Here is a 25,240-nt window from a genome sequence, read left to right on the forward strand (position 1 = left end):
CATAAGTGAGGGTGCGTGAAGTGAAGTGTTTAGTGACAATAAAAACTTTGCATCGCATTGAAAAAACAGATCAAAAGAACCCAGATGGTTTAGACAGTTTGAGGGAACTTTGAAATTGTAGTCGACGGCGTTTCGATCTTAGTAATTCAAGATCATCATCAGGACAATGTAAAGTGCGAGCACGTAAGATCTAAAATAGGGGAAAGTAGTAAACTAGTTCTGTGTCCTAAAAACAAGATTTAATAAACACTGGCGTTGTAGTGATTAAGTAGTCTGGTGCAATAAAGGCGCGTAAGCGTTAATCCTAATGGCCAAGTTAATGAAGCATCGGAGCAGTTAATGTGATGCTACATCGATCGAAAATAGTTCAAGGCGGGACATTCCTATTAATATGGTGCTGGAAAGGTGAGGTTGTAATAAATTAATTGGGCCTTGTATAAGTTGTATTGTGCGCAATTCTGATAGCGGGGGATTAGGACTTGCTGTGCTTGTGAAGTGCATCTGGTGAAATGAGGCGTGGAGTTGGAGATCTCGCGCCATGCATGAAAATTAGTTAGAACCGTTAGTGCTAGGAACCAAGGAGCGAAGTATCTAACCAGAAATTGTGATGCTATGGCGATTCTAATTCAAGGCGGATCAATTAATTCTATACGGCGCCGGTGAAGTGACGATTAAAATTGAATGAAGGCGTGCAAGGTGAGATGTCACGCCATGCATGATGATTAATAGGGGAGGCAATCCGTGGTAGCGGCAAGGCCAGGGGGACTTACTACATGAATATTAGCAAGGGTAAGGTCCGAAGAGCCAGACTTAGTTGGCCGAGGGATCCTGAACGGGAGATAAGGGCCCGTGTTGACGAAGGGACACGTAGGAAGAGTCAACAGTCCCGGTGAGGCTGGAGATGAGAAAAAACGGGGATGAATAGGTTGAAGGAACCGCATGCGGGCGGCGTGAGCCCAGGAGTCAAACTTACTTGGAAGAGTGATTATTCCGGAGTGATCAAATCACGGAGTGAGATGCGCTGGCAGCAGTCCGTAGCGTGTGGCGTGTGTAACCGCGGAACATGCTGATGAAGTCTAGGATTGGATTCGCGCATGCGTGGGCCATAAGTATGGTACAGAAGCCTTGTAGCCTAAACGGAGTAAAACGGCGGCCATGTTGGATGAGGGAATTCTACACGCGCATGAAGGCGCAAGGGATTAACTGTAGTTATGTGAGGCTAACAAGAGAAGATATTACTATCTGAATTAAAAAGAGTGAATAGTCATAGCGATGTGAATACACAGATGGCCGCTTATACACAGAATGCTGTTATAGTGTTAATTCATAATTGAAGGGTTAAAATAAAACAGAGTTACATGAACGTCATAGTGGATGGTACGGTGAGCATGAGAACTAGAGGATCTAGTGTCATGCGCAAAGAGTCAGTATCAGCATAGAGACTTGTAGCTTACAGAATCATATTACACTCATCAATAGTATTAAGGCCATGTTCGATTGAGCGACAATTAAACATCCATTTGCATTCCAGTCTGTTTAGAATGAGGTTCGGGTTGCCACCTCTGTTGTTAGGATGAAGCATGTCAATCACTAGCCATTTGATATCATGTTCAGTATGTCCTTTTTCAATGTAGTGGTCCACCAAAGGGGCTGTTGTAACTCGGCAGCGTATTCTGCTCCTGTGTTGTCCAATTCTGGCTTTGATTTTCTGCGTTGTCTGGCCTATGTACTTCAGGTTACATGGACATTGGATGCAGTAAATTACATTTGTGGAATTACAGTTGGAGAAAAAATTCAGATCATGCATGTTAGTGTCGTACTGAAATACTTTGGTGTTAGTTGTGAAAGGGCATGCAGCACAGTTACCACATTTAAACTGGCCTATAACAGGAGGCAATCCAAAGAAAGACTGAATTCTATTGTTTTGGGATGTGGGTCTTGGGGCCCTAACTAGATGATCCTTGATGTTGTGGCCCCTCCTAAAGGAAAAAAGGGGGGCTTCTTTAGTGATGTTTATGGATGTCAAAAGTGGCCAATGTTTTTTGACTACTTTGGTTATGTTGTTTTTAGCGGGGCAAAAGGTGGTTACACAGGTGATTCGTGATAGGACTTTCTTAGGTTTGGGTTCCAGGAGTGTTTCCCTGTGGGAGTACCAAGCTCTTTTCATAGATCTTTTGACTAAGCGTCTAGGGTAACCTCTGTTGAGTAGTTTATCACACAGGATATTGGCTTCTTTAAAATAGTCATCTTTGAGTTTGCAATTCCTTCTCATTCGTAGGAATTGTCCAAAGGGAAGTCCATCTCTAAGTGCTCTGGGATGTGCACTTCTATAATGTAGTAGGGTGTTACGTTCGGTAGTCTTTCTGTAAAGGGTGGTGTATAAGGTACCTTCTGAATGAATAACAGTGACATCTAGGTAATTTATAGAGTGGTTACTGGAGTCATGTGTAAACTTGAGGTCCGGCTGGCAGTTGTTAAGCCAGAGGCAGAACTCATCGAGTTCTAAGTTGGAGCCATGCCAGATCATAAACACGTCGTCGATGTAGCGATGCCAGCTTTTAATTCTGTTACGGTGTGGGTTGAGTTCATTTAGGATGAATACCCTCTCTATTTCATCGATGTACAGTATGGCAAAATTCGGGGCGAAAATTGCACCCATAGAAGTACCCTTCCTTTGTTTATAGTATTTCTCATTGAACAGAAAATAGTTTTCAGAGAGAGCTATTTCGAGAAGGGAAATAATGAATTCAGTCGGTACCTTATGTGGACGTGGTCTGTTGTTGAGATGTTTTTCACTGACTTCTTTGCCTTTGTCTTGTGGGATGTTAGTGTAAAGTGACTCGATGTCCAAGGTGACCAAAAGTTCACAAGAAGGGTCAAAGGTCTCTTTTTCGACTATGTTGATAAAGTGTGTTGTGTCCTTAACATAGGCAATCATGTTTGTAACTATGTCTTGAATAAAGAAATTGACATATTTCCCTAGGGGTTCCAAAATGGAATCACGTCCCGAGAGGATTGGCCTGCCTGGAGGATTAATGGAATCTTTGTGTACCTTTGGCAGTGTGTAAAGTACTGGAGTTCTAGGGTTTTTGTTATTCAGGAATTGAAACTCATTATGACTGATGTAGCCTGCCTCTTCTGCGGCCTTGGTTGATGTTCGTATTAGATCTTTTATGCCACTGAGAGGGTTATTATTCAATGGTTCATAGTGTGTATTGTTGTTTAGCTGCCGCATAACTTCTTTGTCATAATTGGACTTGTCTTGGACCACAATCCCGCCACCCTTGTCACATGGTTTGATGACAATGTTTTCTGCATTTTTTAGGTGGAGAAGGCTTTTTTTCTCTTCCATGCTTATATTGTATGGGACAAATTTGGGTTGACTTCTTAGTTTTTCCAAATCTTTCAAAACAAGATGCTCGAATGATAAAACCGCAGGTGGTAATGCTCCCGTAGGTGGATTGAAGGTGGATTTAGGTCGTAGGCCCGTAGTGTCCCAATTAGGGGAAGTATCTCTATTAAGAAAAAAGGCCTGTAGTCTAATTCTTCTAAAGAATTGGAAAATTTCGGTCTGTATCTTAAACCAGTCAGTTTTTTCAGTTAGTACATAAGAGAGTCCCTTACTGAGGAGGGAGATTTCAGTAGTGGCTAGCTGATGGCTGGAGAGGTTAAAGATTGGAATTTCTTCAATGGGTTGTCTAAGAGGAATATCCTCATTGAAGGGCTCGGTTAATACTGGTAACCCCATTGGTAGAATTTCCGTCGTGTCTGACGTTCCCCTGGTTGGAAATGGTATCTCTGTTTGTTCCTCCCTCTCTCTGGTTGGAAGTGTTGGCCCCTCCTTCAAAAAGTCGGAGTATTGGGGGCTGAACTCGGTCCTACACTTTGTCAGAGTCTGCAGAAGAGTCAGAAAAAGTGACTGGTTGTTTATTTTTGAATCTACCCCAGGTACCCGCCTGTTGTCTTTGTGGGAATTGGGGCTGAGTAAAATAGTCCTCCCTGAGGTATGGGTATGTTTTCTCTTTGCTATAATTTTTGATATCTTTTGTCACTTTGGTTGCTTTCTTGTGGTGTTCAAATTTGTGAAAATCAGAGATAGTTTTGTCTAATTTTTCGGACTGATTTAGCGTCAGCTAGGCTGTCTAGTTCCAAGATAGCTTTCTCAAGGAGTAATATTTCTTCAAGTTCTTTTTTGCTTTGTTCAAGCGCGGTGTCTATACCAAGGACCATCCAATGACGTGAGCATGTTGTCCCTATGTGTGCAAAACCGTTTTTGAATTTGGGGTCTGAAGATGGCTGGGGTGTTACGCACCTGTAGACCTAGGGGAATAATATCGGCTTTAAGATACTCTGTGAGCATGCGCGCATGTAGTTCTGTTCTAATATGCTTTTTTTTAAGGTTTTCTAGTTTTGTTATTTTATCTGTAGCAGCATCAGTCGGTGCCGTTTATCACACAGGAGCCAATATCCTGTGTGATAAACTACTCAACAGAGGTTACCCTAGACGCTTAGTCAAAAGATCTATGAAAAGAGCTTGGTACTCCCACAGGGAAACACTCCTGGAACCCAAACCTAAGAAAGTCCTATCACTGATGACCTGTGTAACCACCTTTTGCCCCGCTACCAACAACATAACCAAAGTAGTCAAAACACATTGGCCACTTTTGACATCCATAAACATCACTAAAGAAGCCCCCCTTTTTTCCTTTAGGAGGGGCCACAACATCAAGGATCATCTAGTTAGGGCCCAAAGACCCACATGCCAAAACAATAGAATTCAGTCTTTCTTTGGATTGCCTCCTGTTATAGGCCATTTTAAATGTAGTAACTGTGCTGCATGCCCTTTCACAACTAACACCAAAGTATTTCAATACGACACTAACATGCATGATCTGAATTTTTTCTCCAACTGTAATTCCACAAATGTAATTTACTGCATCCAATGTCCATGTAACCTGAAGTACATAGGCCAGACAATGCAGAAAATCAAAGCCAGAATTGGACAACACAGGAGCAGAATACGCTGCCGAGTTACAACAGCCCCTTTGGTGGACCACTACATTGAAAAAGGACATACTGAACATGATATCAAATGGCTAGTGATTGACATACTTCATTCTAACAACAGAGGTGGCAACCCGAACCTCATTCTAAACAGACTGGAATGCAAATGGATGTTTAATTGTCGCTCAATCGAACATGGCCTTAATACTATTGATGAGTGGAATATGATTCTGTAAGCTACAAGTCTCTATGCTGATACTGACTCTTTGCGCGTGACACTAGATCCTCTAGTTCTCATGCTCACCGTACCATTCACTATGACGTTCATGTAACTGTGTTTTATTTTAACCCTTCAATTATGAATTAACACTATAACAGCAGTCTGTGTATAAGCGGCCATCTGTGTATTCACATCGCTATGACTTGTCTCTCTTTTTAATTCAGATAGTAATTCCTTCTCTTGTTAGCCTCACATAACTACAGTTAATCCCTTGCACCTTCATGCGCGTGTAGAATTCCCTCATCCAACATGGCTGCCGTTTTACTCCGTTTAGGCTACAAGGCTTCTGTACCATACTTATGGTCCACGCATGCGCGAATCCAATCCTAGGCTTCATCAGCATGCTCCGCGGTTACACATGCCACACGCTACGGACTGCTGCCAGCGGGTCTCACTCCGTGATTTGATCACTCCGGAATAATCACTCTTCCAAGTAAGTTTGACTCCGGGGTTCATGCCGCCCGCATGCGGTTCCTTCAACCTATTAATCCCCGTTTTTTCTCGTCTCCAGCATCACCGGGACTGTTGACTCTTCGTACGTGTCCCTTCGTCAACACGAGCCCTTATCTCCCGTTCAGGATCCCTCGGCCAACTAAGTCTGGCTCTTCGGACCTTACCCTTGCTAATATTCACATAGTAAGTCCACCTGGCTTTGCCGCTACCATGGATTGCCTCCCCTATTAATCATCATGCATGGCGTGACATCTCACCTTGCACGCCTTCATTCAATTTTAATCAACACTTCACCGGCGCCGTATAGAATTAATTGTTCCACCTTGAATTAGAATCGCCATAGCATCACAATTTCTGGTTAGATACTTCGCTCCCTTGGTTCCTAGCACTAACAGTTCTAACTAATTTTCATGCATGGCGCGAGATCTCCAACTGCACGCCTCATTTCACCAGGTGCACTTCACAAGCACAGCAAGTCCTAATCGCCCGCTATCAGAATTGCGCACAATACAACTTATACAAGGCCCAATTAATTTATTACAACCTCACCTTTCCAGCGCCATATTAATAGGAATGTCCCGCCTTGAACTATTTTCGATCGATGTAGCATCACATTAACTACTCTGATGCTTCATTAACTTGGCCATTAGGATTAACGCTTACGTGCCTTTATTGAGCCAGACTACTTAATCACTACAACGCCAGTGTTTATTAAATCTTGTTTTTAGGACACAGAACTAATTTACTACTTTCCCCTATTTTAGATCTTACGTGCTCACACTTTACATTGTCCTGATGATGATCTTAAATTACTAAGATCGAAACGCCGTCGACTACAATTTCAAAGTTTCCTCAAACTGTCTAAACCATCTGGGTTCTTTTGATCTGTTTTTTCAATGCGATGCAAAGTTTTTATTGTCACTAAACAGTTCACTTCACGCACCCTCACATATGTATGTGTGAGCACTGTATATAATGTATACTCTTGAAATGCAAAAATGACAGAAACGGAAGCTACTCCATTTTATGATGTTAAATAAAATGTGATGCCTTCCTCTATTCTTCTGTGTCCTTGCATACATTTCTGAACTGGATCCGACTGGGTTCAACATATCAATGAATGTAATTGAATTATTCTTAAACTTAACAATTGTAGCCTTGCTACCTGAGGATCCTTGACCTCACCAGACCATTGTCTTTCTGAACTATAGAGCCAAACAAGACAGTTCTAGTGCTCCATACATTTGATAATTATCCCAACAGTTTTGCAGAAATAAATAATCGATGTGAAGTAAGTGGTGCAAGAAAGCTCATGCGGTCACGTGTATTTAAAAAATAAAAAAACATACTGCCAAATGCCAACTATTTAAATGTGAACTTCGCTTCTCCCAGTGGCCACGCCTTATTAACCCACTTGGGGAGAAATGAGGTGACAAACAGTGAGGCTACCTTTAATCACTCATCAGCAATATGGAGGCAAGGCAAGAGTTGGGCTTCATATAAGGTTGATGAACAATTTAAACAAATAGGTCAAAGCTTAGGCACATTTGTGACTTTTGAAGTAATTTTTATGTTTGCATTTAACTTTGTCTTTGGTACTTTCTTAAGGAGCATTTGAAAAAAGCTTGTTTGATATGTTTTTGTTGTACAGTGGAAAAGACTGCATTTACAGTGTTGAAGGTTCCACTCTCCTTTGTCTAGTTAAAGGCTTGCGCGATTGCCACAGGGTTCAAAGTTTGACGATCGCTAGTGGCGGTCATTGCGTGGACAGTGTCTGAAGTGGAGCGATGTGGTTTCTTTTGCGTTGTGACTGGGATCACAGGTGCAGTGAGGGCGGAGGCTTGCAGTGTTTGGTTGGCCACATGCTGGTTGAAGGTTGCTGGGAGTGTTGTTATAACAGCAAAGATACATGTGATCTCGAAATCAACTGTACCCTCGTTTCCTATCTAGGCTGTAATATTGGTTGTGACGCAGGCAACTGAGCACCCGCTCATCTGACGAACCGCAATTCTCACCACCGAAGAGATGTTACCTGAAGTTGACGATTGTGATGGTTAGGCTGAGGCTCCCACATCCGGGCTAGGCCTCCTTATTTGGTGCATAGGCAAGGGTTTCACAAGCGTAATTTCTTCCCACACTATGCGGCAATTTTGACAACCATGGAGATTCTAGTGTTGCACAGATGTTGGCGTCTCAGCTGGGTGGGCTCCCGTACTGTATTGGTGAGCTTGTGGTATAAGTGTGCACCTCAAGCACTGCAGGACATGCATTTTAATTTCCATAAATGTACACAGACTTGTATGTAGGCCCACTTGTTTACAAACATAATTACAATTTGTCAATAATTTAATGTATTAGTCTTCAAACCACTCCTAAGAACTCAAATACCATGTTTACTTGTCTGCTGCCAAATCTACTGCCAGACACATATTCACTGCCACACAGTCCATTTCAGTAATGTGCGATAATGTGCTGCATGGCTAAACACTTATAAGGTCACAATGCAATACCAATTACATTGCAGATGCTTGTTCAATATGCAGGGAACAACCAATCGGAAAGGGAGAGCAAGAAGCGGTTAAATGTATTCCTTAAAAAGCAAAATGTATTTGATTACAAACTGGCGATCCTAACTTTAAAAAACGTAGCAATTTTGGAAGGTTCAATAATTAAGTATTAATGCGGAGCCTAGGCGTATGACAGCAGTTTATTGCATCCACATGTCCAACATGCTATACATATTTCACATAGAGCACTGTACAGTCAGTCCATCAATCAATCAATCAATCAATCAGGGGGCTTGTATAGCGCGCTACTCACCCGTGAGGGTCTCAAGGCGCTGGGGGAGGGGGGCGGCTCCGGAATCAGTTGATGAGCCAGGTCTTGAGGTCTTTCCTAAATGTGTGCAGGGTCGAGGAGCGTCTGATGTTCACAGGGAGCTCGTTCCATGTCTTGGCTGCGATGTAGGAGAAAGCTCTCCCGCCGGTTCTGTGTCTGCGGATGCGGGGGGCCTCTGCCATAGCGAGGTCGGCGGAGCGGAGGTTCCTCTTGGGTACGTGGAAGGATAGTCTCTCGTTGAGGTATTTGGGTCCGATGTTGTGTAGGGATTTGTAGGTGTAGGTGAGGAATTTGAAGGTGACCCTCTTCTCGACAGGGAGCCAGTGGAGGCCTCGTAGGTGTTGGGTCATGTGCTCATGACGCGGTGTCCCAAAGGTGAGTCTGACTGCGGCGTTCTGGATGGTCTGGAGTCTACGCAGGAGGGTTTTGTTGATTCCGGCATAGAGGGCGTTGCCGTAGTCTAGTCTACTGGTGATGAGTGCGTGGGTGACGGTCCTTCTGCAGTCGGGGGGATCCACTTGAAAGCCTTACGCAGGATGCGAAGGCAGTTGAAGCTGGTGGAGGCAACGGCATTCATCTGGCGGTTCATGGAGAGGGAGGAGTCGAGGATGATACCGAGGCTCCTAGTGTGGTCTGTAGGCCTGGGTGGGCTCCCGAGGGCGGAGGGCCACCAGGTGTTGTCCCAGGTGGAGGTGCAGGGACAGAGGATGAGGACCTTGGTCTTCTCTGAGTTTAGCTTCAGGCAGCTGTGCTTCATCCAGGCTGTCACATTCTTCATGCCTTCCTGGAAACAGAGTCTGGTGTCTTCGGGATTCTTCATGAACGAGAGGATGAGCTGGGTGTCGTCGGCGTAGGATACGATGCTGAGCCCATTCTGCCTGACGATGGCGGCAAGGGGGGCCATGTAGATGTTGAAGAGCATGGGGCTGAGTGAAGATTCCTGGGGTACTCTGCAGTTGATTTCCGTTGGTTCGGAGAGGAAGGGGGAGGGGAGTCGGATTCTCCGGGTTCTGCCGGAGAGGAAGGATTGGATCCAGCCGAGTGCGGCTCCTTGAATTCCTGCGTTGTGTAGTCTGGATGCTAGAGTGTGATGTGAAATGGTGTCGAAGGCTGCGGAGAGGTCTAGAAGGATGAGGGCCGCGGAGTGCCCCTGGTCGAGTAGCATGCGGATGTCGTCAGTGGCGGCGAGGAGAGCGGTCTCGGTGCTGTGGTTGCTGCGGAATCCAGACTGGGAGAAGTCCAGGATGGAGTTCTCTTCTATAAAGGCGGTCAGCTGGGTGTTTACGAGTCTCTCGGTGACTTTGGCCTCAAATGGGAGGAGGGAGATGGGCCGGTAGTTTTTCAGGTCCGTAGGGTCGACTGATGATTTCTTGAGGAGGGGTTGATGATGTGTCCCAGTTTGGGTGCAATGGCGGCCCTGTGGAAGATGTGTGGTGGGCAGGGGTCTGGAGGGGCTCCTGAGTGGGTTCTTTTCATGTTAGCTGTGATGCATTAGATGGTCGCGGGTTCCCAGGACGTGATGGTCGGCTTATCAGCAGTGGTCGGAAGGGGGATGGTGTTCGTCATTGCTTTGTGAAAGTTGTCGTAGAGGGATTTTATCTTCAGGTGGAAGTAGGAGCTGAGCTTGTCGTAGAGTTCCTGGGAAGGTGTGACTGACGTCCGTGGCTTAGCAGGCGGGTTTTGCGAGCTGCTGGATGACGCTGAACAATTCCTTGGAGTTGGTCGCGTTGGCCTGGACTTTGTCTCTTATGAAGGTCCGTTTGGTCTCCCTTATGTGCTGGTGGTATTCCTTCAGGGTGCTCTTGTGGTCGTCCTGTGCTTCCATGGTTTTAAGGTTTCGCCGGGTTTTCTCTGGTCGTCTGCATGAAGCGCCTGGCTTCTTGAAGTTCTAGGGTGAACCAGGCGGCTTTCGGCGGGCATTGTTTGGCGGGGTGGCGGAGGGGTGCGAGCTTGTTGGTGCAGCAGGTGATCCAGCGGTGGAGTTCCTTGGTTCCGGAGTTGGTGTCGGTTGTGGTGCTGGGGGGGTCCTGAAGGAGGGTGGTGTTTAGGAGTTCCTCTGTGACTTTACTCCAGTTCCTTTGTGGTGTGCGTAGGGTGGGCTTGGGTGCGGTGGTGGTGTTGAAGGTGAAGTGGATGCAGTGGTGGTTGGTCCAGGGGGGCTGGGTGGTGTGGCGGAAGTGGATGTTGGTTCCTCCCGTAAAGATGGGGTCGAGGGTGTGGCCTGCTCTGTGGGTGGGTGTGTTGACGAGCTGCTTCAATCCTAGGTTGGTGAGGTTGTCGAGGAGAGCAGTGGAGTCAGGCTCGTTGCCGTGGTCGAGGTGTAAGTTTAGGTCACCGAGTAGGATGTAGTCAGTGGAGGTGATGGTGTGGGGTGCGGCGAGCTTGACAATGAACCGGTGGTCTGTAGATGAGGATGCCGTGTAGCGTGGTCCTGGGGCTCATCTGGATCTGGAAGTGGAGGTGTTCAATGTTGGAGTGAGGGTCACTCATGCTGGATGTGGAGAGGCGGAGGGGGGTCTTGTGTGCGATGGCGAGTCCATCTCCTGGGCAGTCCTTTATCTGGATCTTGTAGCCGTCAGGGATGGCGGTGGCGAGTTCGGGACCGGAGGAGTCGTTGGTCCAGGTTTCCGCAAAGAAGGCGATGTCGGGCGTGAGGCTGTCGAGTAGTTCCCAGATCTCAATGGCATGTTGTTGCAGGGAGCGTACATTGAGCAGGATGCAGGTCAGGGTTTTGGCAGTGTGTACGACAGGCGTTTCTACAGCGGTTGTGGGGGCTCTGTCAATGGTGAAGGATTTGCGGCAGGGTCTGCATGAGAACTACCTGTAGTGATCACGCTGCAGACAGTTTAGATGTAGCAGATAGATTTAATGTCTGTCTGTCTCCACAGCCTCCAGGAAACAACTGAACAACCTGCACATTCAAAGTATAACATTCCATCACCATGGCACTGACATCACAGTGACCATGGAGAAGCATATGCAGGTAGTACAATAATCAATATACATATGGAAGATTACTACAACATCTCCCTTCTCTCGAGAAATCATAAACCAAAAGGAAACATAAAACATGTGGAAATAATAACTTAACAAAACTAAAACACAAAAACAAAAACCATAAAAAACATAACCCACACAACCCCATAGTTCAAAACACACAAAAATGAAACACATACCCTACTACTTTTCCACCTAAACTAACACTAGAGATCTAGACGATTGGGTGGAACACTGATCCTAATGCTTCTTCGTGGAGGAACGTATTTCATAACCGACGACTCCTCCCCCACTTGTGGTTGAGCCAGACTCAGATCATCTGATCCTAAACCCAACCGTGTTACTACTTTCATTGGAACCTTATAAACTCTAGAAAGATTCCACCAATTTTTCCCATTCACTCTAATGGCAAAACGTGACACTGCGTCCACTTTAACTGGTGAACCAAACTTGGATAGACCTTTGGGAGTATGCAAAGGGGATTTAATCCTAACCCAATCCCCTATCTTAATCCTAGGATTAACACAAACTTCAGGATCCCTTCCAGATTCAACAACAGAACCACGTACACCAGATTCAAGAACAGAACCACGTACACTTCCCTTGTTGCCCCCACTTCCACAATTCTTGGAAAACACCTCCCATTTTTTCATCCAAGCCGGACACATATAAAAAGAAGCCTCCCTCCCTCGTAATAAGGAGAAGGGACTAGATCCAGTTGAAGGGTTGGGAGTCGTTCGATGAGCCCACAACATGCTCTGTACAGCCTCCATAATGTCCACCTTACCCGATACAGCCCATTGAATACATTCCACCAACACTCTGTTATTGCGTTCAATGAACCCATTGGCTTGAGGATGATATAAAGCCACACGTCGATGGATAATACCTGACTGAGACAAAAAATCAGACATCTCCTTTGATGTAAATTGTACCCCATTGTCAGAAATTATTTCCTTAGGAAATCCTTCTCTACCAAAAAGAGCCTGAAGAAACTTAATAACTTCTCTGGAATTTGGATCCGACATAAAGTGCACATCCCACCATTTGCTGAAATAATCAGCTACCACCAAGGCATACTTATATTTATTTGGCAAAATGGTGAAAGGACCAACAAAATCTATGGCCAATCTTAGCCAAGGACCCTCAGGCCTGTCAATATGTTGTACCGGCGGTGATGCCACTTTTATCACTTTGTCACTAGTACAACACGTCAAACACGTTTCTACAACATCCTTTATTTGTTGATCCATGGAAGGCCACCAATAAACCGCCCTGATCCTTCTTTTGGTGTAGGTCTGACCCAAATGTCCTTCATGGCCATACTCAACTATACGATTCCTGACAGACAACGGGGGAACAAACTTGTCTCCCCGCATAATCATACCACCTTCTTCTACTGAAAGTTCATCAGCAACTTTTGCAAATGGATGAAGATCAGACTCTAGGTGTTTTTCCTTAGGCCACCCAGACACTATAAGTTCTTTTACTCTCTTGAGAAGACTATCAGACTCCATCCCCCGAAACCAATCATTTTCAGAAAAAGTACCAATACAACAAGCATCAACAGCTGCGATGATACACTCATCCATTACGTCTAAATCATATTCATCATTTTTCAAAGGTAAAGGTGATCTCGACAAATAGTCAGCCCTTGTGTTCTTGCCACCTGAAATATGTGCAACACGAAAGTTATACTGCAACAATTTCGCACTCAACCTAGCAATCCTAGGTGTGTGATCTTTCACTACTTTTCCTTCCAATATCGGAATCAATGGTTTATGGTCCGTTAGTAGTCTAAACGTTTTCCCCCATATAAAACACTTAAAACGTTCGACCGCCCAGCAACACGCCAACAATTCACGCTCAATGACTGAATAATTATTTTCACTTGGTCTCAAAGCCCTGGACGCAAACCCCACAGTGAACTCCTTCCCTTCTTTGACCTGAGATATCATCCCTCCCAAGCCATCAAGACTAGCATCCACCGATACCGTACATTGCAACAACGGATCAAAAGGGGTAAGAATTTGACAAGTGGCTAATTCTTTTTTTACTCGTTCGAACTCAATCTGACACTCAGCACTCCAACAAAAAACAGTCTTTTTCTTCAATAGTTCTCTCATGTTGGCCGTCTTCCCTGCAAAGTTTGAAATAAACTTGGCATAGAACTCACACATCCCCAAAAACGAAAATACCTGATCTCTAGATCCAGGACAAGGTGCATTTGATATTGCGTCAATCAAACCCTCTCTAGGTACTATACCCTCGCCTGAAATACGATGACCCAAATATTCTACTGATTGCACTCCAAACGTACATTTGAGCTTATTCGCTACTATCCCTTTGGGTTCTAACCGCTTTAAAACCCTACACACATTCTCATCATGTTCAACTTTGTCTTTGCCAGCCACCAAAATATCATCCTGAAACACTACTGTGTTTGGAACACCATCCAAAACTTTCTCCATAACCCGTTGAAAAACGGCCGCCGCCGAAGCCAACCCAAAAGGCATCCTTCGGAACTGAAAAGTACCAACTGGAGATACAAAAGCAGTTAGATGTTTGGAGTTATGATCTAGTTCGATTTGGTGATAAGCTGACGCTAAGTCTATCTTGGAAAACCACTTAGCTCCAGCAAACTTAGAGAGAATATCATCAATGCGCGGTAGAGGATGAGAATCCACCCAAATCTCTCTATTGAGGCTGCGCAGATCAATGCAGACCCTGAGACTGCCATTTTTCTTCCTGGCTACAACCAAAGGACTCAACCACAAAGACGACTCAATAGGTTCAATAACCCCATTTTCGCACATCCTTTTGAGCTCGAGAGACAGGTCATCTCTGATGCTAAACGGGACATTGCGTAACCTATGCTTCACAGGTAAGGCACCATCTTTCACTTTAATTGCATGCCTGAATCCTGTGATGCATCCTAACTTATCACTGAAGACTTTTGGGAACATACCCAACCAAGGACCCAAACCCAGATCTTTAGGCTCATCATGCACAATAGAAACTTGCTCGAGAGTCCCTGGTCTGAGCGTCATTCTGAACAACCCCTGATGGTACCACCCCAGAATGTTCAGCCCTTTTTTGGCTACATAGACCTTCCCTTGAATGCATTTGTCCTTGAAAACCAACGAAGCCTCAAAAAACCCTTTCAAGTCAATACGTCTACCCTCATACGAGACGGGGCTTCTATCCGGTGGATTCAGAGGCTTATCTCCCCAAACTTCCTCGAAAAGTTCCTCAGTTATCATAGTCATTCTTGCCCCTGAATCAACCAGCAATTTTAGACACTTTCCATCAACCAAAATATCAACCACTGGATCAACACAATCTTCCAAATTATCCTTCACAACCACCACAAAATCTGTTAAGGAACTGATGACCTCCTCACAAGCATCCTGTCTCGTACCTTCTGCATAAACTGCGTTTACATTCCCACGAGAAATACACATCTTTGCAAAATGACCTGGTTTCCCACATTTGCGACACATAGCATTCTTGGCTGGACATACCCGTGCATCAGGAAAATGCGACGGGAAACCACACTTATTACACACGTTCCTCGCATAAGTGTTTTTTTTTCCTAATTTGCTTGAAAATTATTTATTCTGAGGAAATCTAAGACCTCTCTGATCATAACTGACTCTGCTCTTATCGGTACTCTCTTTGGAATCTTTTGATCCTTTGTCTTCATTGACTTCTTTTACTACACTGACAGTACTTTTCTCAGGTTTAAGTTCATTAGAAGATTTCTCAGACAATTCTATACTCTTCACAATACTAATTGTCTCTTCTAGAGAAGGGTTCTTTAGTGTGAGTAGTTTCTGTTGTACTTTTTTTTCACGACAATGAACTACAATTTGATCACGTATAAGCTGTGAACAAAAATGTTCAAATTCACACTCAGACGCTAGAATGCGTAGAGCTGCTACATAAGAAACGATACTCTCTCCACTTCCTTGTACCCTGGTAAAAAACTTATGTCTGGATACAACTAAACTGCTTTCTACGTCAAACTGTATTTCTAACATTTTTAAAGCTTGATCGTATTCATTCAAAACCTCTTCACCTACTACTGCAGGTATCGGGGGTAAGTGTTCAAGTACAGCTTGACCTTCAAATCCTAAATTGTGTTCCAGAATAAATCTCTTCCTCTCAGCACTAAATCTCGATCCCCCAATTGCCCCAAGATACTTTTCAAAAGCTCTGTGCCAAATTTTCCACTTAACCGGAGGATCTCCTGGAAGCTGTAAGAAAGGAGGAGGAGCTTGTACATTTTGCATATTGCCTTATTCAAAACACACAAATATACTATATTGAATTTGAAACTCTAAAACCAATACACTGTATAGCTAGAACAGGCTATATATGACGATCCAAAACATTCATCCCCTTTTTTTTTTTAAGTTATAAGATCGCTTGCACAAATAAAAGAATGTAGGATAATGTCAGGATTCAACACATTATTCTAGCGTGACTCTCCCTATTGACACATTGTTTTCTAAAGAAAAACGTTAAAAAATTGTCCAACTACTTGCTCCCGATTCTGCACAAAAATGTCAAAACACAATAAAGTAAAAAATAAAAATAAATAAATAACGATGTTTAGACACTTTCCAACTTGTCCTGGCACATTGAACTGACTTCGGTTGCAGTCTAGTAGAAAACGAGTTCCTCAGGGGTGGTGACACTTGACGTTTGACATAGCAAAAATACGGAAAATGTTGATGTGTACTTAACTCCACAACGAACTACAGTTACACTTCCTCATGTAGTGACACTAGACGCTCAACACAACGAAGGATACGGCAGGTCCCTCTAAATCGGTGACACTTGACACTCGACGAGTAGTCGACACACAAAGGATACAGCAGGTCTCTCTCAGTCGGTAATGCTTGGCGCTTGACACTCGACAAAGAGACAAATAGTCAACACACAAAGGATACAGCAGGTCTCTCTCGGTCGGTAACGCTTGACGCTTGACACTCGACGAAGAGTTGCCCTCGCTCCCTCGCGCATGCGCCGTCTGGGAACACTACTTGCGTTCGTCAGGCACCACTGAATCTTGACCTACGTTCCAGCACGTCACCCTCCGCTGACTCCTAGCGTACGTTCTGATACGTCATCATTCCTCCCTGGACAGCAGCGAAACAGCGTCGATGAACAGGAAGAAATCCACTCCCAGGAACCAAACCGTAAAGAAAACAGGACTCACGCAGGACTGCCCGGAGCCTCTAGATGACCGCTACCACAGATGAAAGGACGATTCTTCGGGAAACGAAGAAAGAGGTAACGCGACCACTTCTTTTTTTCAAAGTTCTCCGTTTGTATTGAATTACAGAGAGTCCATTCGACTTCAAAATACTGGCAACCTTGTCGCTTGACACAACATCGTCGTCACTCTTGTCACGGACCTCTTTTGTGTTTTCAGAGTCCTAATATACTTAGATGAAGATGACTTCAGAGAACACGAGAACACGAAGTTAGAAACTGCTAACTTCACTAGGTAGACCCTAGTACGCGTGGGTGAAGACAGATGACTAAACTCGTCGCCAATTTTGTAGTGATCACGCTGCAGACAGTTTAGATGTAGCAGATAGATTTAATGTCTGTCTGTCTCCACAGCCTCCAGGAAACAACTGAACAACCTGCACATTCAAAGTATAACATTCCATCACCATGGCACTGGCATCACAGTGACCATGGAGAAGCACATGCAGGTAGTACAATAATCAACATACATATGGAAGATTACTACACTACCCGTGTGTATTGATAGGTGAAGCTGTCGTGCAGTTGGCATGCCTTCCGGGGTTGAGTGCGTGGAGGGTGGTAGGGTCGTAGCGGTGAGGCCTCTGCGAACCAGGGGTCCTGGCGCTGGCCGCGGTTGGGTCGTGGACGGGCGCAGACGGTCTTGCCTTAGGCGTGCCTCTGGCACGCCAGCGGCGCGACCGTGAAGCAGCCACCATTTTGTAGGGGAGGGGGAGAGGGGAGTAGCTGGGAGGCGGGAGCAGAGCAGTCAGGGGGAGGGGTTACGGGTGGACGTGGAACGTTGGAGAAATGGCGGGCGGGAAGAGTGGGAGAGGGCAGACTGAGGCAGATCAATGTGAGAGAATCAAGGAGTAAAATAGTGACAAGGTGAGGAAATTAATGCAACAGGCAAGTAATGCTGTAAAAATGAACAACAGTGAGGCGGGTGGAGAGGAGAAAATTGAACACAGTGAGGCAGGTAAAAGCGGGTGAAAAATAAAACACAGTGAGGCAGGTGACAGCAGGAGAAAATAAAACAACAGTGAGGCAGAGAAATAGGTAAACAGTGGAGAATAATGCAGCAAATTAACAAAACAGTGTGACTGAGACCAGTGTGACTGAAACTGTACATATCTCCTGAGTATGTGTGAGTGTGTTTACATTAAAATTCCAATCCAGTGGCGAATAAAAAACTTGTCCTCACTGAAACATACACCACCGACAACCACCAATCTTACTTTGTTTGATGACATCTAGTTCAGTTGCTAACACCTATTGTGACAACATTTTTTTAGGTTGCTCCTTTGAATGAAAATAGTAACGTCCTTCAAAGGGCGGTGCATTTTTGCACATCTGATCGCCTTTGGCTTGCTTCTTCACCTTGCTTTCCTGAAGAACTGTGGCATAGTGAAAAAATAGAACACTTTAAAGCAGATTTCTTCAACGAGTAGCTCGTTAGCTACCAGTATCTCTCCGGCTACCTATAAATAGATCTCTGTGCAGCCCAGACCACTAGAATAGAAGCTTTTGAATGGTTGCATTACCCACATAGGCACATTACTAAATTTACAACGCATTTTTTAAATTAATGCTGGACTCCATGCCTGATGCACTGAGGTGATCACTACTGGCAATCTTGCAAATTGTGACTACTATTGTAATCTTGCCTGATGTGGGTTCACTATTCTAACTCTAATAATATTAGTACCTCAGTATGCTTTTCTTTGAACATAAGTAGCTCTTATTACTAAAAAGGTTGGATACCCCTGCTTTAAAGTGCATTTCTAAAACGCATACTTTAAAAAAAAACATTTCATGAAAGAGTACGGTTCTCGTCATAAAACACTCACACTGTTTCCAATGGAACACCGCACTGAGCATCAGATCGGGAAGAGCTATTGAACACAACCAGAAGGATGAGAGATTTCTCACTGAGTGAGGAATTGATGATGAAATATTGCAGAGTGTAACTGGATGTTCTGTTTTAGTAACTCAATTACATTAACCATATGATGCAATACTTCGGATACTGCTGTCGTGAAGTAAGGAATGTCCCTTCCCACGCTGAACTCGGGGCTCTACATTTAAAGTCAATTCTTGCCCAGGACCAGCAGGAAGACATGCTGTAATGCGATCCAATAAAAGCGGCGCTACTCACAGCTGCAGTGCCCAGGAAGGGCTAAGATCAGAAGTTAAACAAGCATTTGCAATGAAATAGGTCTCGTATTTGCAAGACTTAGAGCTATTGGCGTTGTAAATGACAATGTATTTTACCTATGTATTTTGGGTTACAGTACAGTGGTCTTAGGGACCTTTTATGTGTTTAGTGATGCAGTATCTTCTCCTGGCTGCTGTGCCGCCAGGGATTAAATAGCTATACAATTTCTATACAGTGGGTCATTCATTCTCATTCAGGAATACATGCTTGCCCCGTCTAAATCTTTAGATTAATTTGCAATATCAAAAATTGCCTATTGTCATCAACTAAGCACAGATTCGCTTCAGTGTTTTGTCAACTTCATGCTGCATGGAAGGCACAGACATACCCAGTTGGAGCAATAAGCCTTTGTTTGATTTGTCAGAACGGGATTATTTTGGTCCTGATTAAGTGGGCAGATAAAACAAAATATGGTCACTTTAATGTGATGCCTCTCAACGCTACCACCCACTCAGGTTTGCGTAATACTAAGCATGAGCAAATGATAGCCAATACGACACTTTGCCAATGCTTGTTTTATTGCACCAATTAAAAAAAAAATATTATGCAAATATGAATGCAGAGATGGATGTCTGCCACCTGTCAGAAGCCTCCATCCCTTCATTAACCAGATTCACAAACAGAATACTAGGCTTATTAATAATAACAGGCAGAGGTTCAGTGAATCCTTCCGAATGGTGTTTTAGTTCTGTTTCACATGTGTACATCCCAGAGCAGTGTATACAAAATCTCAGGTGGCATCTTGCTGCACTTTTTGTAACATGTGAGTAGTACATTAGGCCCTTAGTTGCATGCATGCAGGTTTGTATGGATATTTGTATGCACATTCGTCAAACATCCCAAAGTTGAAAGGGACAGGCCAACTTTGAAATCATGTTACCGCATGAGAGGAAATGATGCCAACATACGGTTGAAGTTGTAAAACTCCTAATAGAGGTTGGACTGCCAGAGCCCCAGAACACAAGCAGAAAAGTCTCCCTGAAAGGATTCTAAGGCTCAGTTTGTGTGACTGTGTGATATCGGCTCTTTGCCGTATGAAGAAAGTTGATACTTTGTGATACAGGGTGTCTATATGGGAGCTGACACCCCTAGATCCCTAAAACACTTTTTCCTAGAGGCAGTTAACTTCCATCTGTTTCATGCTACTTGTTGCCAGATTCTACAGTAGCTGTTTGTCCATGCAGTGTGTGTGGACCGGCAGCACCCTACATGCCCTCTTAAAAATACTCCTGCTGACCGAAATCCTTGAAAGAAAAGTGTTTCGCTGACAGACTTCCGAGTTCCAAGCTGCACGAGCAAGAGAAGAGATGACCACTGCCGTTCTGAAATAGCCACATAAATAAACAGTGTCCGCAGTAGTGCTTTTATTATGCGCTGTCTTGGGTGTTAGAGACACTGGGCTACTCTGAGAAGGGAGTTGTGTGGGAGAATGGATGTCTCTGGGCCACGACCCTGTATTAGCAACTCGTTTCAAGAAGAGGTATGCCCCTGACAGCGCATAAAGCTCAAGGGCATCTTGTTGCCTTTTTTTCCAGAAATCAGTTGCACGTCAGACAATGGAAGACCTGAGGTAAGAAAACAAGAACAAACAATGCAAGGACAGTGGGCCTGGAGAGCCGAGGTCAGAACCCACCTCCCTCTAGCATGAAGCACAGGAGCACCAGTAACAAGGAGGAATGGGAAACAAGACTTCAACAAGCCCAATCCCCTTTAAAAGATAGCCCAAAACAAAATAAATATCCTACCAAAATGAAGCTCAACTGATGTGGACATGAAAAGTGCAAAAAGGCAAAATAAATACAGTCAACTGAGTGGTAGGCATGGTGCGGCAGGCAGCACTCATACAACTGTGGCATTAAGAGGAGGTGGGCAGGAGAAATCCTATGTTTACATGTAAGCAGCAATGGCGCCGAAACTGAACACAGGCAAACAGTAACAGACCAGGAAACCAATAAAACAATAGTTCCCCAAAGAACACATGAAGAACCGTCACGGAATGAGACACTACTTAGTCCCTGCTGTATGGTATGAACAGAAGGGGAAAAGGAAGGACAAAGAGGTAGGACTGACTACTAGCAAGCAAGGATTTTTGAAGGACACTGAAACAAACAAGTCAAAAGAAGGGGGATGGCTTTATGCTCACAAAAGACGTTAGAAGAGGTCTCCAAGGCTTGACCTAGAAAGGAGTAGCTGTACTGCAGTGGAAGGACACTGGCCACTGGAAGCCGTACTTGGTAAAGGCTCGACAGACAAAGATGTGAAGACTGGAAGACAGGAGGAAGACGAATGTGAGGATGAGGCTCTGAAGAATAGGAAGCAAGGAAACAAGAGTGACATTGGATCTACATGGGAGCCAAGCCAATCGTAAGTAAACTGACATGAGAGTCACATGGGAGCCAGCTAACAGTAAGTAAAGGTAAGTATTTTTTTTTAAATACACATGATTTCACAAGCTCAGCACAGGCACTGTGCGGGTGAAATCTACAAATGGGTATTCATTTCAGGTAAGTAAATCGGTGTATAACAGATGGGCAACATCAGTCTGCATGCTGCCTTATCAGTGTGCTCATTTTGCGCCTTTATGCAAGTGTTAGGAACAAAGGCACCAAAATGGGATGTATCCATTAGAAGCATTTCCTACGAATTTAACTCCATATATCATTAGCCTTACAATGTGTTCTAGTGGTGCTAACTACATCAAGGCACTACAATTGGATTTGTGTGCCACTAGTATTTTTTCTAATGCACACCAAGAAAAACTGAGTTTTTGCTGTGTGTTCACTTTTTATTTAGGATACAATAATAAGGTTTATTTGCTTACTTTTTAGAGGACTTAATATGTTTACAGATTACCAGACTACACTTGTTTGGGCCTTTATTAGTGTCAGATTTGATTTTCGGACCATCAGAATGTCATAGACGGATCCTACTCCAGCTTGGTCACCAACATATTTCTGTGACCAAGTGCAGGCCGTCAGAGGTCAGCTGTCGAACTGTCCACCCAGTTTAGAGTGGGAGGCAAGATAGTTTTTTTTTTACTGTATGTCACCGCCAGAGGTACAGCAAAAATAAGAAATTTATCCCCACACCATGGGAGAAAACTCCCATTGTGTAGGGTTATTAGTTTTACTTTTTCAAAAAAACCTCGTGTTTTAGGAGTTTATTTTTGAAAAAAGTAAAGCTATGTAAAAGTTTGACAGTTGGCCATCATTTTTGACGGAGCTGCCTGTTTGACTTATATTACATTCAGAGGAACAGCTGTGACAGCGGTTCCTGTCAGTTTTGAGAGATGTCAAGGGAGGGCAAGACAGACAAGGAGGACATTCCTGTATCCTCCAAACTCATAATCAGTCTCTTAGAATTTAGGGGATGGAATACTCCTGTGCACATGTGAAGGATATCCCATCTGCTGTATTATCAGTGCCATATGATATAATGCAGTTGTACTATGGTGGGCCGGATAGCCCTCATGTTTGTGACGTAGTATTTCATCTGCCAATCTCAAAAGCAGGCACTTTGTCTCCACCAAGTGGAGAGCACAACATTATCTTATTTGATTGCATAAGTGATTTGTATTTGCAGCATTGACAGGGTGTCATTTGTGTATTACGTATGCTCATCTTAACAATGAGAAAGATCATTTTGCTTAGGCTATTTGCTACAGTGCTCTCCTCCTGGTTAATGCTGTTTTTATTGTAGGTCCTGGCCTGGCATTCATTGCTTATCCACGCGCTGTCTCCATGATGCCTTTCTCACAACTTTGGGCCTGTTTCTTTTTCCTGATGATTATTCTCCTAGGATTGGACAGCCAGGTGAGTTCTCTCCACCAATGAAATAATTAATTAGGATTTTATTTCCACATCCAGACACATGCACATCAGGTCTAGACACAATGTTTTCTTCAGACAAAATTTTGAGATGGAATTAAGAATGATAGAGTCCCTGCAGCACCCAGAGCCACAAAGCACAGTTATTGTTTTTTCTGTGTGGTAATAAAACCATGATTTGAGTACTATCACTCTAAAAGTGGTTCCAGCACCACTGCAGACAAGAATACCTAAACAAAATACTCATGGAGCAGTTGCAACGGTAAGATGGTATGCTGTGTCTCGAAGGAAAAAATCACAAAAAGCACAAAGAATTAAAAACATCTGCCAGTGCATCATGCCTATTGATGCAGAGGCACGCATGATTCACACCCATGTGCACATGCTGCAGCCATCTTGGAATGGTGACCATGATGGCAGACATTTACGCACACATATATAGTTGTGTTACATGCATGGGCATACGTCATGACACTTGGTCATGCATGTGTCATGATGAACTGGTGGCCATTTTGCCTTTTTTTTGTACTTTATCTTTCCAATATGGCTGATGGGCATATTGGAATGGTTAATGTTTAAAAAAAAATTCTCAGTGTCAATGCAAAGAAGCATTGGCAAAACCAATAAGTCGAATCTCACCTGCAGCACCTCCAAAATAAAGATGCTGGAGTTCAGAAGATGAATGAGTAACAAAGAGGCCTTTGAATTTAGTTTTTTTATCATGTCACATTTTCAGTGCATTCAAAGACAGAACTCAAATGTCAGGCTATGTTTTCTGAGAAAATGCTGTTTATTCGTTTATCATTGATTTTAGGGTTGACTTTTATTTCTCTGAATGCAAAGTATGAGGTTTTTGTACAGTTTACACACAACAAAATGTAAATACATGTAAATTAATTGAATAAATGTTTCAGAATATATCAGCAGTTAGGAAAGCACAAATGAAGCACATTTTTAGTTGTGAAGTGTGATGGGAACAAAGATTTTATAAGGATCAAAAGAAATCAAGACTCTTGGTGATACAAAAAAGATAAATAGTTGACAAAACCTATTTTCTACATATTATCATTTGTGCACTTTATAGTTTTATCGGTAAAACTGTAAGGGCCTGATTCACAAAGATAAACTTCCACTTTTAGGTAAGTTTATGAATTTTTGCAATTTACAAAAGAATTTTACGAGTAGTATCTTTATGATTACAGAGTCTCCGCACTCGTGGTGGAGACTCATCACATCAAAAGATAGGCAGTTGTAAAGCTACTACTCTTACAATTCCTTTGTGAATTGCAAAAAATTGAAAAATTATTTTAAAAAGTGTCTTCAGGCCCCATGTGTGCAAACTTAGAGGCCATTTCAATGGAAAATGCATTGTCTTTGAATGACAGTGCACTGCTACACCATACTTTAGAAATATATTTTCAACAGTGTTCTACAAAATGCACCATGAGCTGCATACTATACCCATACTACTTTCCTGCAGAATGGGCGCTGCTCATTTGCTACACTTTTTCTTTATGTGACAGTTGCATTTGGCACAATCCTTATGACTTCAGTGATTTAACATTGATGGCAGCAACACCACTCTGAAAACTGTTCCAGCACCACTGCACACTAGTTTCTAAATTTCTCATGTCAATAATAATAGTAATACTAGTTGAACAATGAGGGATGGATATGTGTTTGTTGCTTTTGTTTTAAACAGCTAAAATTAATTTAATGTCTATTCACAACACAATATATATAATGTACTATGCATATGTACATTACTACGTGGAATTATACTTGTAACAGCCATTTATGTAGTACTTCACATAAGGATCATTTTTTTGGGTACAGAAGGTTGAGCTATGGATGCCGCTGGCAATTTCTCACGTCCCACATTCAGGATACGTAAGATGCACTTTTGACCCCCTACTAAAGTCTTTGAACTATGTGAAGATTTATTGGGCTTGTGGTGTGGACCTCAGCCACTAGCTATGCCCCAGAAACATTGTCCTCGAAATAGACCTTTTGTGTTCACATCAGGCCTCTCTACCAGGGAACAAGGTGAGGGAAAAGCCTGTAATCCCATCACTGCAACCAATGTGTTAAACTGAATTCTGCTTGCAAGACAGGGCAACCTGAGTAATGTGAGCAAAGAACCAGACAGACAGATGTACGGGGAGGGGGGAGGAGGAGCTGGGACTGTTGTGAACATACTTTTAAGGAGTATATTTAATAAAATAAGAGTATGAAAATCAAGCAAAACCTCTGAAAACTATAAATAGACATTTTGTTTAGACAAGCTACTTCCACATCACAAAGTAGAAAAATAGTCATTGGGAAACAAATGTACACTAACCACTGACCATGGTTTGTCAA

At 43.5% G+C, this 25,240-nt stretch overlaps 1 protein-coding gene across 1 annotated transcript in view; it reads left to right on the forward strand.

Annotated features, from left to right (window-relative positions):
- Positions 1–25,240, forward strand: part of LOC146854871 (sodium- and chloride-dependent GABA transporter 2-like) — a 681,032-nt gene that overhangs the window by 488,465 nt on the left and 167,327 nt on the right. Inside the window, exon 10 of the mRNA XM_085652276.1 lies at positions 22,752–22,864. Coding sequence (XP_085508402.1) covers positions 22,752–22,864 — 113 coding nt within the window. The remainder of the gene's footprint in view (positions 1–22,751; positions 22,865–25,240) is intronic.

The sequence above is a fragment of the Triturus cristatus genome, chromosome 4_1 (assembly GCF_964204655.1).
Source record: "Triturus cristatus chromosome 4_1, aTriCri1.1, whole genome shotgun sequence".
NCBI lineage: Eukaryota > Metazoa > Chordata > Amphibia > Caudata > Salamandridae > Triturus > Triturus cristatus.